We start from the raw sequence: 18,183 nt of genomic DNA on the forward strand, positions 1-18,183 counted from the left end.
TAAGACCGTACCATCTTACCACCGAGTGATGTTTACTAACTTTAAACTTAACCAAGAATAACCCTAACTGTAAAATAAGCAAGAACAACCATTAACAACAATCCACGGTTAATCCATAGTCTGACTCGCCATAAACATTAAGGTTAAATGACACAGTGACATTAGAGCATCATGCAGAGGGATCTTAGGTTGATGAATGTTGATATGGGATACTGAGAGCCAGGTGAAGAGAGACGCTCAGGACAAAATGTGCAAGCTACAGCTGAGATGTCGAGCTTGCCTGCTAGTAAGACATCTGATAGTTTCTATATTTCAAAAGTGTCTGTCAGGATTAATCAACAAGACGTGTCACAGACTGTCACCTCTTGAACTCTCTAGCTTAAGTTGTTTGGCTAGACATCACGACACTCTAAAAACAATGGTTTTTATAGCAAAGGAAGATCATCAGCAACAGCAGTTTTCAAGGCATCGACTTGCTTGGCACATTCATGGTTCTCAACGGAATAATATAAAAACATACAAGATAAAAGTATCAACTTTACAATTCAGGGACACTGCTTCCTGAGGACTGGGACATTTTGTCCATGTCCCAGATAAAGATCATCCTTGTGAACCCCGGGCGTATTTAATACGTTTGTTCAACTATCCCCAAACAACACGTTAGCTAAATTAAATTACTGTAATCAACTAATTAATGGTAGCTAACGTTAACGTAAGCTAACTTTAATTAGCGCGATCAGTTGTTGTTTTTAATTTAAAATGGCCACGAACTTCACCGTACATTAAATATGACATCTTTGGGTACATCACAAATTGAAGTATCAAGCTTAATAAATTCTGCCGAGTCAAACTGACAGCTGATGCTAACGCTAGCTCCGTTAACGTTACTGTGCAGTAAAGGACGTTGTTAGCCAGCTAGCCTCGACTAGCCTTCTCCGTACGTTACTTACAATGTACTCTCGAACTTGGCTGTGGAAATTCTGCTCTCTGATAGTAACATCGTCTTCTTCCATTCTTCATATTGCAAATACAAAAAAGCTACAGATTCACTACATGCTAGCTCGTACAACTGGCATCAACACCAACAACTCCGACGCCTTCCTTGCTCTGCAAAAACTGCCCTGACTGGTTAAAAGACAGTTTACATAGAAGGAAACCCGCTCCGTGCTAAAATAAAAAAAACGCCCCCAAATAAAGGACGTCATTACCAGGCGTCAGCTTTCCGACGTGCCCCGGAAAGAAACAGTCACGTGTTTGTGGGTCACATCAACAATATTATCCTCATGGAGATACATGTGCAAGTATTTAACTGTTTTAAGTAGGCAACAGCTTTCATCGCATGCTTCTTTCGGTTACGTTAAACTATAATAACTTTAGCTTGTTAGCCAAACAAGCTAATATTAGGATCGCAAGTTGAGGTTAACGTTATCCAGCTCGTAGACAATATCTCGGGTTTAATTTGTAGAGATGAAGGGAAAATGGAAGCAAAACAGCAAAAAGAAGAAGGGAAATGCTGTGTTACAGAAATACATGGTGGCGGTGGATGAATTTGTTAAAAGCAAAAGTGGCACAGAAGAAGAAGAGCATGACCATGGGGTTAGATTTGTTAAAAAGAAAAGCAGAAAGGAGTTACGCAAAGAAAAGCGAAAAATGAAAAAAGCCAAAATGAAAAGTCATTATGAGGGTAAGAAGACTGTCAGTGTACCCCCAGGTGCTGATGGAAACTCAGGAATAGCAGCTGAGAAACAGCCACAGGTGCAGAAGAAGAAGAAAACCGAGAAAACCAAGAAAGAAGTGTCAAAAGATCATTCAAACCAGTCTGCTGGTGCTACTACAGAAAAATCGGATAAGTCTAAAATGCCCTCGTCTTCCAAGAAAGGCAAGAAAATTAATAAACTTCAAGAATCAAGAAAAATGGCGCTCATGGAAGCAAATGAACAAGAAGACAGAGAAATAAAGAAGCTAGAGCGCTGCCTGGGATTAAACAAGAGGAAAAACAAAAAAAGTCTCCCACAGTCCTTTGTGGCTGATGGACTCGATTATATCCTTGGCATGCTTGACTCCAGCTCATCAGCTGCAGGTATGTATGATGATGACGATGACATGGACATGGCCAAACAGAACTTTGAAAAGCTCGATGAGAATGACTCTGAGGTGTCAGATGAGGATGAAGAACTTGGAGAGAAGATGCCAAGTGAGGGCAGCGATGAAGATATGGCTTCATTTGATGATGAAAATGAGGAGGAGGAGGAGGAGGATGAAATGCTTGATGAGGATGAAGCAGAGGAGGAGGAAATGGAGGATGACCAAGACGAGATGGATGAGAGTGATGAAAATGAAGAGGGGGAAACTGAAGAAGATGTACACACAAAGACATCAGACTGCAAGTCAGAAACGGTGAGTTCAGACAAAAAAAACTTGAAATATATGTTTCATTCCTGTCATAGCACTGACATCTTGAATACCATATAATGGATTTAATTGTAGTTTACATCCTCCATTTCTAGGTCTCCTCTACAGCTGGTAAATATGTGCCACCTCACTTCCGAAACACTGGAGATGACAAACGCAAAGCTGAGCTCGAAAGACTGAAGAGGAATGTGAAAGGCCTGGTGAACAGGTAACAGTCTTACCACAGCAGTTTCCAGATCTATTAAATCTTCCATTGGATGGCAAATCAAATGCATGTGCTCTTTGTATTGGAATCACCTATTAGATCTCATTTATGTTCTGTTTGAATTATTTTAAAAGTCATAATTTACTCATAATTCACCATCTTCTTCAGGCTGAGTGAGCCCAACATGGCATCTATCAGCAGTCAGCTGGAGGAGCTGTACATGAACTGCAGCAGGAAGGATATGAATGACACCCTGACAGAGGTGCTTCTAGCAGCCTGCGTCACCCCGACCCTGATGCCTGACAGACTGCTGATGGAGCACGTCCTGCTGGTCAGCATCCTCCATCACTCTGTCGGGTTGGAGGTAAAGACTACCGCTTTACCACTTGCTTTTGAGTTTATAAGCACATATACAAACACACAGTTTTTAGTTTCTTAATGTATTTCCCTTTACTATATCTCCATTACAGTGTCCACTCCACCCATAGCAGGAGTCAGGCTGCTTTTGGTGTGTGAGGAAATAAACAGCAACCACTGACTTGGAAATTGGCATAAGCTTTTGGATTATTCATTGGAGGCTTTTTTTCAAAAGGATTAGCTGTGTTCGCATATCTCACTTGTAAGCTAATGCCCTTTTAATTAACTGGAAAGTGACATCTAACACCTTGGTTTCCTTTGCTTGAGGTGTAATTGCATTGTTATCTCCATCCTGCCAAATGAGAACACAGTGGATCATCAGTAAAATTAGCTGCTGTCAACAGCTGGCTGACATTTTCCAAAATAAGACACAGACGTATCTCTGAAGCAAACACCATTCCTGTTTCCTGTTTCCTGATTCCTTCGTGGGCTTATATTAAACTCATATTCATCATATGTCATCATCAAGTTATTAACATGCATCTATCGAACAGTACAATGAATCTCAAGAAAAATTTCATCATTTTCCAGGTGGGGGCCCAGTTTCTAGAGACGGTTGTGCGAAAGTTCGACGAGTTGTACAAGAACCCAGGTGAAGGCAAAGAGTGCAACAACCTGGTTGCCATTGTAGCTCACCTCTACAACTTCCAGGTGGTGCATTCCCTTCTCATCTTCGACATCCTAAAACTTTTAGTGGGAGCATTTACAGAGAAAGACATTGAATTAGTTCTGTTTGTGCTGAGAAATGTCGGCTTTGCCCTGAGGAAGGACGACGCTCTGGCTTTAAAGGAGCTCATCTCTGAAGCCCAACGCAAGGCCAGTGATTTGGGGTCGAAGTTTCAGGATCAAACCAGGGTAAGGAATTACTATTACTTTAATTATTACTTTAACTATTTTTAATTTAGCAGACATTCATAAACAATAATTGATTTCTCAGTTATGTGTACATTTTGGAAGCATATCTTACATTAAATCATGTGTAAACTTGTCCCTCAGGTGCGTTTCATGTTGGAAACCATGCTGGCTTTGAAGAACAATGATATGCGGAAGATCCCAGGCTATGATCCTGAGCCTGTGGAGAAACTGAGGAAGCTGCAGAGGACTCTGGTGAGTGATTTTCACAAGATGACCAAATATCGTTATTTCCCTACATTAGTGGAGATAGATTTAGATTTGAAATATGCACCTCACAGGGACTAATTTGATTTCATGCACTGACTGATGCTATTTTTATAGTAGTTTCCACCTGTACCACCAGGTGGCTCCAGAGCACCACCTTTACAGACTCAGGGTTCAGAGTGTTGCTAATGCTTTCAGCCTGACCATCAGTATGGCTGTCTTAACAGTTATCAACTTCAGGCTTGCAGGTGTCCTCCTAATATATTTTAAAACTGGTGTTTGCCTACCGAGTGTCACTTGTGACTGATTACTGGTGAATGTGTGTAACTCAGATCAACCGCAGTGCAGGAGGCAGCGACATGAAACTGAGGGTCTCTCTGGATAATCTCCTGGCTGCAGAACAAGTCGGCCGCTGGTGGATTGTTGGCTCCTCATGGAGCGGAGCGCCCATGATCAGTGAACAAGGGAACACAACTGCAAAACAGAGTACTGCTGAAGGACAGGTAAAGTACTAGAACCACAGAAGATATCAGGATTGCATCAGTATTAATGGTATTTGCAGTATTGTATTTAAATTAAAAATTCAGATTTTATTCATTTTTAATCTGCAAAACTAGATTATTTCCATGTGTAAAATGAGTTAAGAAATTAAAAAAGGGGTTTATAGAAAAAAAGTATAAAAAAGTAAAAACAGTAAGAAAAACTCCCACATTATGGGAATGTGTGTTTGACCATAACAATATTTCTCATTCAACTGTTTCCACTGTTTTATTTGTCTCAGTTTAGTGCCAAAGTCTTTGAGCTGGCTAGGAAACAGCGGATGAACACTGATGTGAGGAGAAATATCTTCTGTGTTCTTATGACCAGCGAAGATTACCTGGATGCATTTGAAAAACTGCTGAGGTTTGTTATAGCTCATGTCTTTACCACTATGTTAATTTGGTTAATCAAGAATAGAAAGAAATTTATCATAGTAATTTTTCAGTTCCTAGTGACCCAGCTAAAAGGTTGGTGTTTCAAAGCCTTTTATTTGTTCTGTGTGTGTGAAGGATGGGACTGAAGGATAAGCAGGAGAGAGAGATTGTACACGTTCTAATGGACTGCTGCCTGCAGGGGAAAACCTTTAACGCTTTCTACGCTGTGCTGGGAGAAAAATTCTGCTCCCACGACCGTCGCTTTCAGGTACTCCAGCTAAACCTTAACAAAAGGAGGATGAAAAGTAGTACTCTCACTTAATTCACATACAGCCCTGCAAATAAACACAACCTACTGTAAATCTCCTGTACATTACATCATTAAATAAACTGTTCCACAAAAGCTTAATGGAGTACCACCACAGACACAATCAGATTAGTACATGCAATTAACAGTTTCCCTTGACAATTTGATTGATAAGTAAACACATTATATTGTTAGCTTTTAACCAGTAAAGATTAGGATATATATAGAAAATAGTATAATACAAATAGTAGTAAATAGTAAAATAGTTCATATGTTAATACACTCTGTTCAAACATCTGTTTATTTTAAAGATACTTGAAATAATAATTTCACCTTAATGAAAAGTAACTATTTACTTTTTTCTTTAGTCATCACAATTTTTGTAAGTGCAGCATTTTCATTATTTCTTACATAAATGTAAATGATAACCCTTTAAAGTCATAGTTCATGGTCCACGAGGAGGTTGTGTGGTAATGTCACTGTAAACAAGTTGTGGATTTGTGTTTTTAAAGTTAGATAAGTTACTCTACATTTTATCATGAGAAGCTCTTAAAAAAGAGTGTGTGTGTGTGTGTGTGTGTGTGTGTGTGTGTGTGTGTGTGTGTGTGTGTGTGTGTGTGTGGCCCCCCTGTCTCTTAAACTGTGTGTGACCTGCCTGTGGCCTGCAGTTCACCTCTGCAGTGCGGGAGTCTCTCACACCTCTCACCTCTCATATTATTTGACACAAACTGTGACTCCAAACAATGGGGGCGAGACCACACTTCCTACTTTGCTGCCATGTAGACCGTGGGGACCGTATCAGAAACTGATGACCATTGTCCTCATCAAAGAGCTTAAATCAGGGCTGGTGGGAATGTTTGCTTTTCACATGTAAACTGGATCGGGATGAGAGGATTACCTGAAGGTGTAGGCAAGAGAATTATCTGTGTGCTCAGTGTCATTCAGTTCAGTCATACAATCTTTTAATTTTATGTCCCGTATTTTCCCTAGATGACTTTCCAGTTCAGCTTATGGGACAAGTTCAGGGAGCTGCCCAACCTTCCCAGCAGCACCTTTAACAATCTGCTCCAGCTAGTCGCCCACTTCCTCCAGACAAAGTGCCTCTCACTCTCCATACTTAAAGTAAGAGACGCATATGCTGATGCTTTCACTATATTACATTGATATATCTGATGCGATAAAGTGAATTAAATCATAAATCATTTTAATTACAGTGACCTCTGTGGTTTTCTGTGTAGGTAATAGAGTTTGGGGAACTAGATAAGCCCACAGTACGCTTCTTGCGTCAGATGCTGACGAAACTACTAAAAGAAACTGAGCCTGAGGACATCACCAGCATATTTGGAAGGTGAGTTTCTACATGTTAAACTAATGCAAAATATGACTAAAAAATAGATCTGAGAGCCATGCTAGGAGCCCTGTGAGGTTCTGCTTAGGACACATGGAGACCTTTCACTCAAAACCAGAAATGTGAACCTTATAGTGGCAGCAAAGAAAAGCTCAGGGGATGACCAGAGTCTTCAGGATTCAACCTCTTGGGAATATGAATGTCTGTATAAAATTTCATATCCGTCCCTCCAATAATTGTTGACATATTTCAGTGAAAATGATGGAGACCAAACCTGCCACTGGGGCACATGGCTAAAAAGTCTATTTTAACTGTTAGCAGTGTTAACCTATCGCTGTCCACACCTTGTAAAACCACTCCTCTTTACTGCTCGGAACTATGCGAACGTCTGAAAATCAATGTCCTTCATTGTTTTCCCGTCCGCCAGGATTTCAGGAATTCCCAAGCTAGGAATGCTGCGGGAGGGCTTGAAGCTTTTCATCAGCCACTTCCTGCTGAAGAATGCCCAGTCACAGGGACCAGCTGAGCAAGCAGCAATGCTGTCAGAGCGAGCTCAGGTCGCTACTAAAGCCATGGAGGCCAAAGAGGCCAAGCTCAAACTGTAATACACACAACAGACATGCTTTCAAACAGAACTGTGCAACAGAAGAAGGCTTGTTGGTGTGAAATGCCTCTTAATGCAGAGAACACAAACCTACTTTGAAAGAAGAAAATCTGATTTTAATATTAAATCAATGTTTCTGCTTTGGGGGGAGTCCTTGTAAATATTTTTTTTCTGTGACAATTTTTAAGAAAGCCGTTTTCAAACACTCACCAGTCTCAGCACTGTGTATATTATTTTAAATTACAACAGATTTAGGTTATGTTTAATCACAATTTGATAACAATGTACATTTTCCATGACAGGGCTCCTATACTTGTTAATGAAATGGATTTGATACACATTCTTCATAAAATCCTCAGTAAATAACAGCCATTTTGCCTAAAGCTTTGATTTCTCTCTTAAAACTCCTTATTTCTTCTTCTTATGCTTTAATATATATTTTCTTAGACCGCCCTCATGGAGGCAGTGTACAGCAAGAGTTAATATCACAAGGTTCCAACACCTAGAACCATTCTTCTGGGCTTTACTGAGTCTATTTACACTTTTACACAGAATAAAGCACATTATAATAAAGTCCTTTTCAGCCTTAAACACAACTGATTAGTTAACACGTGTATGTTTTTATCATTTTCTGTTGATATTTCCACTTGGCTGCTGTTGAGTGTGACATAAACAAGAGCAGTGAGAACAGAGTTGACGGAGGCGTCGCTCGTTCAGTGTTTACATGCCCTGATGAAATGACCCGAGGCCTTGAGTCTAGCCTTTTCTGTTTGCTCGCTGACACCAGTATCCGCCCGCGTGGTTAGCATAGCAGAGTCGTTCTGTTACATTTGATACTTGCTCCAATTAATTAGCTCCATTGGTGCGGCCTGTATCAATCTTAAAAGGCCGGAGCGCGGTCTGAGGTCAGGAATGGGCCACCAAGGTCAACCAGAGGAAACGTCCTCCACTTGACCACAGACCACACAGTCAGCTTGCGTTGAAGAAACAGAGGTCTTTTAACTGCAGGTATGATTCAGTCTCTTGATAATAAAGGCAAGGACACACATGCAGTGGTGGTGTTTTTGGTGAGCAATGGTGAACACTGGGAGAATAAACTTGAGAATATGTGGAGATAGTGGGATCAATAGGCTCACTGTGCAGTCCATACACTGGCCATTGTCTGCACCCGTGAGCCACAGATTTGCCATCAGCTTTACCTGGTGTACTCTGCTTGTGCTTGACCCTCAGCTGAACTTTGATTTTTTTTAGTCTGCTAAAGCTAAAGCAAACAGCTGAAGATAACCAGCAGATCCCTCAGTAATCCTGTTACAAATGGCACATAATCAGTCAACCCCCTGCTATAGTTTAAGGCTGATGACTGTGGAAACAATGATAACAGGTGAGACCATTTTGTGTGGAGTGTGTGTTGTCTGGAAAGTAACTGATGTATAGTGTAAAAACGTGTACAGGTGAGTTATTAAATTGTCCCTATAGCTCGGTCACATTGGTAGACATTTCCCAATGTCATCACAAGATTAAAAAATAAAAGACTAGGCTGAAAGAAAATCATAGTGGATATCAATATAGCAGTTGATAACGCAGCCTGAATAAATACATGTTTTGTGCAGTAGGAAAGTGATGCTGATTGGATGTTTTGTTTGCATTTGAGGAAGTCTTCTTTTATTGCACAATACAGATCCCAGCCTTAAACCATGATGCCAAGTTATAGATGTTTTATGTTGATTGTTTCTCATTATTAGTTATTTTCAGTTATAATCAGACACAGGACTTGTGTATCTTGTGCCTACTCGGGATATTCTGACATCGTGTGTATTCCTCAATAAATATCATTAAAATACCCTTCAAAATAAAATTAGACAGGTTATGCTCATATTTGAGAAACATAATTTAGTGACATTTAAATTTGTCTTTATAAATGTAAAAATAGTATTTCAAATATTTCTGGAGTTGTGAATGAGATTGAAATGATTTCAGCCCTGAAAATAGTGCCTGAGCAGCCAAGCTGTCGCTTAACAAGCCGTTTAAAAGGTTTATTAATACGAGCCCATTGCTAGTGTGGTGTGAAATGTTTCCTCCGTCTGCCTGCCTACTTGCTGTTTGCTCTCACTGCACGTTTGCACGGATTCGACAGCGCTATTAACAGTAATTCTCATGACCCCACCTGTCAGAGCAAGGAGAGAAACACCAGCCTCTGTCCGCATCCAGCCTGAAACTCCTGCACCGTAAATCATACATTTTAAACCACAAAACTTGCGCCATAATACCAAATGCGTTTTATATAAAAACATTTTATTACACATTGTTTGCACCAAGAGAGACGCTAAACAATAATTTAGCATGCACTGGTATGACCATTTTATAAATACAGTATAGAAAAATAAACATAACATTTTTTTTCCGGCGTGATATGACGACACACTATACGGAAGTAAAACACCACAAAGAACAAAATGAGGCCAAAATGAGACAAATGGCAGCAGACTACATTGACTGTGTGGGCTATAGGATATTATTGAAAGACTATTGCTGAGGAAATTATCCATCACAGCAGAGAAAGATTGCGAAGTCCTGAGCCAGTTTACAGCGTTTTGCATATAAACCATGCAGTGTCACAGTTCACCTATAGCCGAGTGCTGAGTGATGCTCCTACAGTGTGTGTTTTATAAAACGGAAATATCCTGTTTTTATTGCTTGTTTAGTCCTATGACATGAGGGCCATTTATTATTCTTGACCTAAATGTTATTGTTTTCATAACAAAAAAGAAATGCTCATTAATTCCATGTAGGTGATTAGAGGTTGGATTACATGCAACTGCATTTTATAGCGAAAATCCCCCACAGTCATTAGAAATGGAGATCGCCCCTCTTCTCTTTTCTTCTTCTTCAGCTTCAAGGCTGCGGACTTATGTCACTGGCGTGATTCCTCTCGTCGTCCGAGGAGCAGTCTGACGAGTTGTACAGGAAATTGTCGCCCTCGTCGTCGTCACTGTCCCTGAAGTCTCTTATTCTGCCATTTTTTGAGTCTGTCTTGCTGTGATAGTCCGACTGTTCGAGTCCGTCAGATTTCTCCTGGCCGCTCTTGGTGCCTTTTTGCTTCTCGGCCTCCTGGGCGGCCTGCTCTTTGGCCTTCTTACTCCGCTTCCACTTCATTCGTCTGTTCTGGAACCAGATTTTGACCTGGAGTAAGGACAGATAGTTTAGTTTAATTGATTTAAGCATATACGTGCTGTCCACTAGGAGAGTGCATCCTATGGCCCAGCATGATACTGTAACAGCAGCCGGGGAACTTTGTTTGTCACATAACCCTCTGTCTCCTTTCATTACCTGTCACTTTCAGATAAAGCTGCAAAATGCCCCCACAATACTAAAACACAGCATAAAAATAGGAAATCTAGCTGTGCGTAATTATGCGTAAAGATTGCGTAAAGGTCACCAGGCCACCTGACACTGACATCTTGGGTGTTAGAATTATCCTACACTGAAAACATGTCTAAAATGTTGATTAATTTAATTTAATTTTATTTTATTTTAAACAAAAGTCCTTGAATCAAGTAAAGAATATGATATAGGTGAGATGAGTCAACTGCCATTCTCTATTGAGAATTAGATACCAGTGTATTTATGGCTGTTCCTCTGGAAAAGTGAGTGAGACGACAAATGAAATTTCACTATAATTTCTCTTTTTACACAAATATTATTATTTTTATTTATTTTTCAAAAAACAAGCAAAAAACTTGCTGTGCATTTTTTTGTGAGGTGACCCATTTGCAAAATCAGTTAAATATAAACGCTGTGTGCAGACATATAATCTACCTGCGTTTCTGTAAGCATGAGGGACGTGGCCACTTCAAAGCGCTTCGGTCGTGACAGGTACTTATTCAGTTTGAACTGATGCTCCAGCTCCAGCAGCTGCTGGCTTGTGAATGCAGTTCTGGGTCTCCTGCACTTGCCAAGCAAGTTGGACTGCGCCTGAGCTGCAGGAAGAAAACAGCGTCAATTTCATTCACTTGAAGAGGTTTTACCGGAATTCCTGACACAAAAACTGGCTCCAATAATGTCAACATCAGCAGCCAGTTTATGGCAATAAATGATAATAAAATAATGATAGTATAAATTTCAAAAACGTTTATGTTGTGAGGGAAACTGAAGCAAACTTCAAAATGAGAGCAGAATGACCAGCCCTGTGTTGTTATGGTGTAATAAAACCTAATTTTCCACATGTCTGAGCTCCCTGTTTAAGCAGAGAGGTCGTCCACATATGAATATGTCCATAGAGAAGCTGTTTGCCCCTCCATTTTGAACAAATCTGTTAAAACGAGCAGAGACAAAAAGGCAGTATCTGGTGAGCAAACAGCATGTCGACTGTGGGTTTCACACTCCTCTGCTACTTTCCCACTGTCCATTATCTGTCCATTTTAGTTCCTCTGCAGAAAAACCATCACTCTCTGACAGCCTCTTCATTCAGACCTTAATGTCTGAGAGAAATAGTGAACCAAAACCGACTTTATTATTAAATAGAATAAGAATGCCATGCCAGTATACATCCGTGTCCTTAGCTCAGCAACACACGCCGTGTTGAAGCTTCATCTTGTAGGCCTTATTTTTATTTTTAGGGCTATTTCTTGATCATGTTTATTAGTAAAATAATCATAAGTCTACAGTTAGTATAGTAATATATACATATTTATCTGGAGTAAGAAAAAGGACAGAAAATCTGTATTAAAACAGCTACTCACAATTAAAGTCAGACATTTTGGGCAGCATCATCCCGGCCGTGGAGACCCGGAGCCAGTGGTCCAGCTGGAAGGTGCTGGCTGTCAGTTTGATGGGATCACTGGTGTGGTGGTGATGGGAGCCGTGTGGATAGGAGTAGGACAGGGCAGGGTGTTGGCCTGTGAGGGCAGCGGCGGAGTAGGTGTACATGGGATGGCCGTAGAGAGCCTGTGCGGGGATCCCTGCGGTGCTCTGCGGATGTAATCCAACCATGCTGTGCGGACTGTTGAGGAAACCCGGTTTAGGAATCAAGCCGCAGGTGGAAATCCTCGGCGGGGACGGCGTCTCGGCGCGTAAAGACTCGGCGCTGGTGGTGGTCAGCTCCGGGGCTGCCACGCTTCCAGACGGCGGCGGGATGGAGGAGGAGGCGGAGGACAGGGAAGTCACAAGCGCGAGCGGAGAGGTCTGCACCTTGGGTGTATCGACTGCTAAAAGCGCGTCAATGCGAAAGTTTTTGGATTTCTCCATTTGGGCCCGGGTGCACGTCCTCGTCGCCTCTGCTGCTGCTGTTAAAACGAAGGAGAAGCCAGCGCCGTTTTCCCACCTCTCAAAAGTTATGATGTGGTCCGGAGTGTGAGAGAGAAGCTCCGTGTCACACTTAATCCCTGTCAGATGGAGGTGATTGGTGCAGGAGTCTGGGAGGGGGCTGTCCCAAGATTTGTATCGGACCCAACAACGCCTCTCTGCTCTAATCACTGTAAAGCACCGTGTTGGGTGCGTTATTGTTTTCATAAAATATTGCTATTGTAGGAAAATGACGCACACGGTAGTAAAAAAAAAAAAAACTCTACAAATTTTTCAACTGCTATACGTGGATGTTATTTTTTGCTGTACAGTAATATACACTTCATTAACAGAGGGTTTATGGAGTAAACATGAGGAATCTTAAAGGAGGATTTTATTCGTTTTTATAGGTATAAATGTGATGCACATTTCTGGCTTATTTATATATCTGTATATATACATATATACAGTATATCACCTCTTTGAGCAGTTGCAGTAGACTTTCTAACATTATTATAAAAATAAACACACCACATTATTAATCATATACAATTCTGTAACATTAAATTTATTTTCAAAATCTTTCTTTTTCTTGTAATCAAATGAAAATCCAGACATTTCTACTGCAGCTTTTTTATTATTATTATTACATTTTCTTGCTGTCACAGAGGTGATCTGTCTTGTTTCTGTGTGCCTCATGGTTCATCTGAGGATGGGAGCAGGTTTAGCAGAAGAGTTTTGTCAGACTTTAAGATATAAAACTGAAAACAATCACATGTATAAAATATTAAATGGAAATATAGTGGAGGAGTATTTGTTCCTAGTACAAAACTGAATATCAGTGCTACCATGTAAGCCGATATGTAAGGTCCCATCACTTATTGAATATAGATAGCAAATTAAATAAATAGCTGTTAAATAAGCTTTTAAAACAGAGAGACACCGTGCGCAAAAATGAACATCTTGAGCGGTGGCACCCTGAGAGGCCAACAGGGAAATTGAAGTAAAAGACCTCCGTCTGTCGCCCCCCACAAACCTGACTGTGACACACACACACACACACACACACACACACACACACACACACACACACACACAGAGGAGAGAGAGAGACATGTGTTATAATGGAGCTGTATAACCAGATTAATCAGGTTACACCCTCACTGCTTCTAATATGATGTTATCAGCAAACCAGGTTTTATTTTAGACTTTTGCTCATGGACTTTCGTACACTGAAAAGCAAAGGTAGTTTTAGCTACTGTAATAGTGAAAATACTGTTGGTGTTTTTTTTATTAAATCAAAAATATCACTACAGGAAGCTGGATTTTTTTTTACGTTAGCAGCTGTCAAAATATGTCAAATTTAGGCACAATCTGTGCGCAACAAGCAGCAAAAGAATTGTGATTGAAACCCTCAAAGTGTGATGAGGAGAGAGATGTAATAGGCCCGTGGCTCCTGGTGACTCCGGCCTAATAAGCCACTTAAAGTTAATGGAAGAGGAGGTCAAAATGAGAATTATTGACACCCCGTTGCCCTTAACCTGTCTACCAATAAAGCTGATTAGTTTTTGTCAATTCATCAGCGAACCGCGCTCCTGGGACGTTTATTTGCTCGGGGGAAATCAACAAGTCACGGGGTAGTTTTCAAGTAAAGGATCGCCATTTAATTGTGAACCTTGATGATCATGAGCAATTACAGAATGATAACGGGGAGATTGATGTGGGGATGGGGAAGGGGATGGGATAAAAAAAAATAGAAAGAGAGAGAGAGAGAGAGAGGACAGAGGGAGTCAATTCACTAATGTGCTTCTGCCACCAAACATCCGAACTTATTCTTGAGGGGAAATGGTACAATGATGCATGATGGGACATTTATTAGACTGAGGGGTCTCCAGTCTTTAAGCACTTTGTCCTCAGTGTTCCTGAAATGACAATTTTCTCTTACACCAATGTATTTCTAATTATTTCTTTAACCTTTATTCTGCATAATGATGATTAAAAAAAAAAAAACATATGTATAATATTCAATTTAGACACATTTGAGAGTGAGAGAGACCATGAGAAAGGTGGCAGCTATTTTAAAATTATTACGATATTGGGAAGGGCTAAACACACGTCCTCACCTCTGGACATTCAACAGAACCGGAAGTCTTATTTTGTAGTTTTCTCATCAATTAAACGCATTTTATCAGCCATCTGTATGATTATTATTGTTATTATTCTAACAGCCGGACTCTTGATCACCGCGCGCCCGAGCTGCGCCTTCTCCCCACCGCGGGTTTAATTTCATTAAGGGCCCCGGCATGAATATTTCTATTAAAGCAGCGGTGAAATATGGAGCCATTTAGTATTGGCCTTCACCGATCACCCAGATTTATCGCTCCTTCTCATCACATCCCGGGGAGAGAAAATTAATAAAGGCGCCCAAGATGGAACCGGACCCTAAAACCCTGGTCTTTCCTGCAAGCTGTTAATTTGCTCCGTAATTACTTTCACAATTAACTAAAATACAAATCAAAGTGACAAATCGGGATAGTTTATATATTAATTACGTTCGGTAAATGTGTTCGTTATGAAAAGGCAATTTAAAGGGACCTGCACTGTCTCTGTTAATGCGACAAATACTGTAGGTTCGGTTAACTTGGCACAAATGGTCGCTCCCACGAAATGTGTGGAACTTGCTTTTAAAAACATTTATGGCTCATAATCATTTTTTTCTGTTTGATTTCCCACAGGCTGCCTCATTTCTGTCAGAAAATAACTTAATATCAATGTCATCAATATCACAATGAGATAATTACAGCCTTTAGGAGAAAAGACTGGGAGTGGCATCAGATCTCAAACTCTTTATGAAATTCAATATCGTTGGTTAATTTGTCTCAGACGTGTCATCAATACACTTTGAATGGAGAGTACCTGCGTCCCCTTCACCATGGTAAGCACTACAGTATTATAATATATAGGCCCAGTCAGATCTTATTGATGAAACCATTTGCCTGAGCCTCATGCTCATGCTTTTAAAGCCTTTATTCGTTCAGCCAATAAAAAGCCCGATGAAATAAGTCATCAGTTTGTTGACAAAATATATAAATGATGCATAATAATAACGACGATAAAAAGAAAATGCATCTTATAAATACTTATATATGGCTACAAAATCTGAATAAGAAATAATTATTATATTATTGCAGCTTATTTTCATCTGCTGTGGGTAAAGTTGCTGCTTTCTATAATATTAGAAAATGTCAAAAGCATAATAAATAAGTTTTTAAAAAAAGATAGGAAAATCATGAAATGGTGCAGATAAAACCCAGATATAATTTCTTTAAACACAGGTCTATGTGTGGAAGCCCCATGGTTGACTTCCATTATATTCACATTTTATTGGCTCTGAATTCTCCTGCAGCAGGCCTGATAACTTTAATCAAAATCTCACTTTTCAAGTCATTATAAATGCATCTTAACTAGCAGCACTGGTGTGACTTATTGTTGATTCCATAGAGTTGGTTCCAAAGTGGAAAAAGTCAGTAACACTGATATTTATAGACTAACTCATACAGCCAATGCATTTAAATTTTAGAAATGACCACAGAGCTGCTCTGTGCTGTCTTGATAAGTAATCAGACCAGAGCAGCTTTAGCTCTTTGCTCATTACAACAAACATAATTTCACTTATGATGCTGTGTTAGATGGAAGGGTGGGAAAGATGGAGAGTAGTGAAGTGAAGCTTGTAATTTTCCTTTCATGCTGACTCTGTCAGCGAAGCATTCTTTCATAGTAGTGGCACTGAACATCTAAATGGTTATTTTTTAAATAGAAATATTAGACTTTCTTGTATTAGATTCTGTTTTATTTGATACATGTGAATGTAACAGCTTGTATATGTATGAAACCCAGTAAAGATGATTAAGCATATTTTTCTGTAGCCAGCTGGAATTAGGTCTTTGGAGATGTGATTTTTGCATGAGGTCAGAAAAACGCAGAGAAGTAATAAATTAAATTAGTTTCCATATGCACAAAATATAGCAACAAATGAAAAGGGATGGATAAATCTGAGGAGGCAATAATTTAAAAGGCCTTGTACTTGCATGTTATAGACTTAGTCCATCCAGAGTAGTTCTAGCATCTTCCTTAACTTTGTTGCAACAGTCCCAGTATACTACATGAAGCTGTTCAAAGTCTAAAAGAGGGCACTGTAAATATAACATTAGTAAAAACAGTTACCCACTGCAACTCTCCCAAACTAAGAGCTGGCCAAACTGTGTGTGATCAGCATAACACTAGCAGGAGATATCATTCCCTCCAGGTCTGTATGACAGAATATAATTTGTCCAAAGAATGAGCCATGAGGTACACCGCAGGTTCGTTTATAGTACTGTGAGGAGACGAAAATGTCTGCACACAGTTTTATATCGGTCAGTTAAAGTGATCATTCCAGCACAACTCAGTTCATCAATTAAGATGGTGTACAGTATCAAGTGTAGCTCTAAAGTTATGGCAGTATGTAACACTCGCCCACATTGGCGTTCAGTAAGATATAGCACTACTTGCATTTAATAATACTGAAGGGATTTAAATCCCTAAATCAACCTCAAAACATGGACAAATACCAACCTCAACACGATGCCATTACCACAACTAATTCAAAGTAAACATACATTTATAGTCTATATGTAACTCCATTTTACAGCAGACAGATGGGAAGGCTAATATTAACACTAATATGGACACTAACACCAATATCAGATCCAATACCAACAGTAACACCAAAGAAGTTTCAGATGAAAAGTTACTTGACAACTGAAGCTCCACATACTGTGTGATACTGTACATTTGAAAGCTTCCTAAAAGCTTCTAAGTTGATATATGACCTTGCAACTTCAAGGGGATGCATGTGCAGATTGTTGGAAAAAAATCTCCTGTGTTAACATAATACACCAACAAACCTCCACTTCAGAGGTCTGTATGATTTGATTCCTTATTTCTTTTGTAAAACTGGTTTTAAGGTTGTATCTGAGGACATACAGATACAAAGGTTTAAGGCACTTCGGTTGTTTAGATTCATATCCATCTTTCAATACCACCAGAGAGTCCAGAACTGTGAAGAACTATCTTCAGCAACCAGAGGAATAAGGAGTCATACAACATGGTCTGGCCCACACAGAGCCCTGATCTCAACATCACAGAGTCAGTCTGGGATTACATAAGGAGAAAAAAGACATAAATCCACAGAAAAACTGTGGTGAGATTTCCAAGATGCTTAGAACAACCTTCCTGCCAAGTACCTTGAAAAACGGTGCAAGTGTACGCAGGAGAACTGGTGCTGCTTCAAAGGCAAAACATGGTCAAGCCAAATATTGATTTGAGTCAGGATTTTTGTGTTTACTCCACTTTGTATCAAGTTAATTGATGATTAGAAACAATTCATGGCATTATTTTTAGAGCATCCACATGTTACTTTTAGTGCTTTACTTTTGCACACTAATGTATTAACATATTTTGATATTAAAGCCCTTAAAGGCATGAAAGAATAAAAAACTGAAATGAAAGTATAATGAAGGAATACAACTTACCAAC

At 39.8% G+C, this 18,183-nt stretch overlaps 3 protein-coding genes across 3 annotated transcripts in view; 1 reads left to right on the forward strand and 2 right to left on the reverse strand.

Annotated features, from left to right (window-relative positions):
• Nucleotides 1-1,131, reverse strand: part of lmbr1 (limb development membrane protein 1) — a 30,971-nt gene extending 29,840 nt beyond the window's left edge. Inside the window, exon 1 of the mRNA XM_018695360.2 lies at nt 951-1,131. Coding sequence (XP_018550876.1) covers nt 951-1,013 — 63 coding nt within the window. The 5' untranslated portion in view covers nt 1,014-1,131. The remainder of the gene's footprint in view (nt 1-950) is intronic.
• Nucleotides 1,132-1,264: 133 nt separating this feature from the next.
• On the forward strand, nt 1,265-7,922 carry nom1 (nucleolar protein with MIF4G domain 1). The gene is made up of 11 exons (XM_018695359.2): nt 1,265-2,397; nt 2,508-2,620; nt 2,786-2,981; nt 3,566-3,889; nt 4,031-4,141; nt 4,486-4,656; nt 4,935-5,056; nt 5,203-5,335; nt 6,365-6,496; nt 6,613-6,722; nt 7,150-7,922. The coding sequence occupies exons 1-11, from the start codon at nt 1,468-1,470 to the stop codon at nt 7,325-7,327; spliced, it is 2,520 nt and encodes an 839-aa protein (XP_018550875.1). The 5' UTR covers nt 1,265-1,467; the 3' UTR covers nt 7,328-7,922.
• Nucleotides 7,923-9,597: 1,675 nt separating this feature from the next.
• Nucleotides 9,598-12,716, reverse strand: mnx1 (motor neuron and pancreas homeobox 1). The gene is made up of 3 exons (XM_018695365.2): nt 12,066-12,716; nt 11,143-11,303; nt 9,598-10,506 (listed from the first exon to the last, which is right to left on the reverse strand). The coding sequence occupies exons 1-3, from the start codon at nt 12,568-12,570 to the stop codon at nt 10,219-10,221; spliced, it is 954 nt and encodes a 317-aa protein (XP_018550881.1). The 5' UTR covers nt 12,571-12,716; the 3' UTR covers nt 9,598-10,218.
• Nucleotides 12,717-18,183: the final 5,467 nt, after the last annotated feature.

The sequence above is a fragment of the Lates calcarifer genome, linkage group LG24 (assembly GCF_001640805.2).
Source record: "Lates calcarifer isolate ASB-BC8 linkage group LG24, TLL_Latcal_v3, whole genome shotgun sequence".
Lineage (NCBI taxonomy): Eukaryota > Metazoa > Chordata > Actinopteri > Centropomidae > Lates > Lates calcarifer.

Excerpts from the sequence above, each read along its gene's own strand:
- nom1 (XM_018695359.2), top strand. The coding sequence starts at position 1,468 with ATGAAGGGAAAATGGAAGCAAAACAGCAAAAAGAAGAAGGGAAATGCT. Across the intron at positions 4,657-4,934 it reads AGAGTACTGCTGAAGGACAG|TTTAGTGCCAAAGTCTTTGA; the intron begins GTAAAGTACTAG and ends TATTTGTCTCAG. Across the intron at positions 6,723-7,149 it reads ATCACCAGCATATTTGGAAG|GATTTCAGGAATTCCCAAGC; the intron begins GTGAGTTTCTAC and ends CCCGTCCGCCAG.
- mnx1 (XM_018695365.2), bottom strand. The coding sequence starts at position 12,570 with ATGGAGAAATCCAAAAACTTTCGCATTGACGCGCTTTTAGCAGTCGAT. Across the intron at positions 11,304-12,065 it reads CAAAATGTCTGACTTTAATT|CTCAGGCGCAGTCCAACTTG; the intron begins GTGAGTAGCTGT and ends TTCTTCCTGCAG. Across the intron at positions 10,507-11,142 it reads TCATGCTTACAGAAACGCAG|GTCAAAATCTGGTTCCAGAA; the intron begins GTAGATTATATG and ends TCCTTACTCCAG.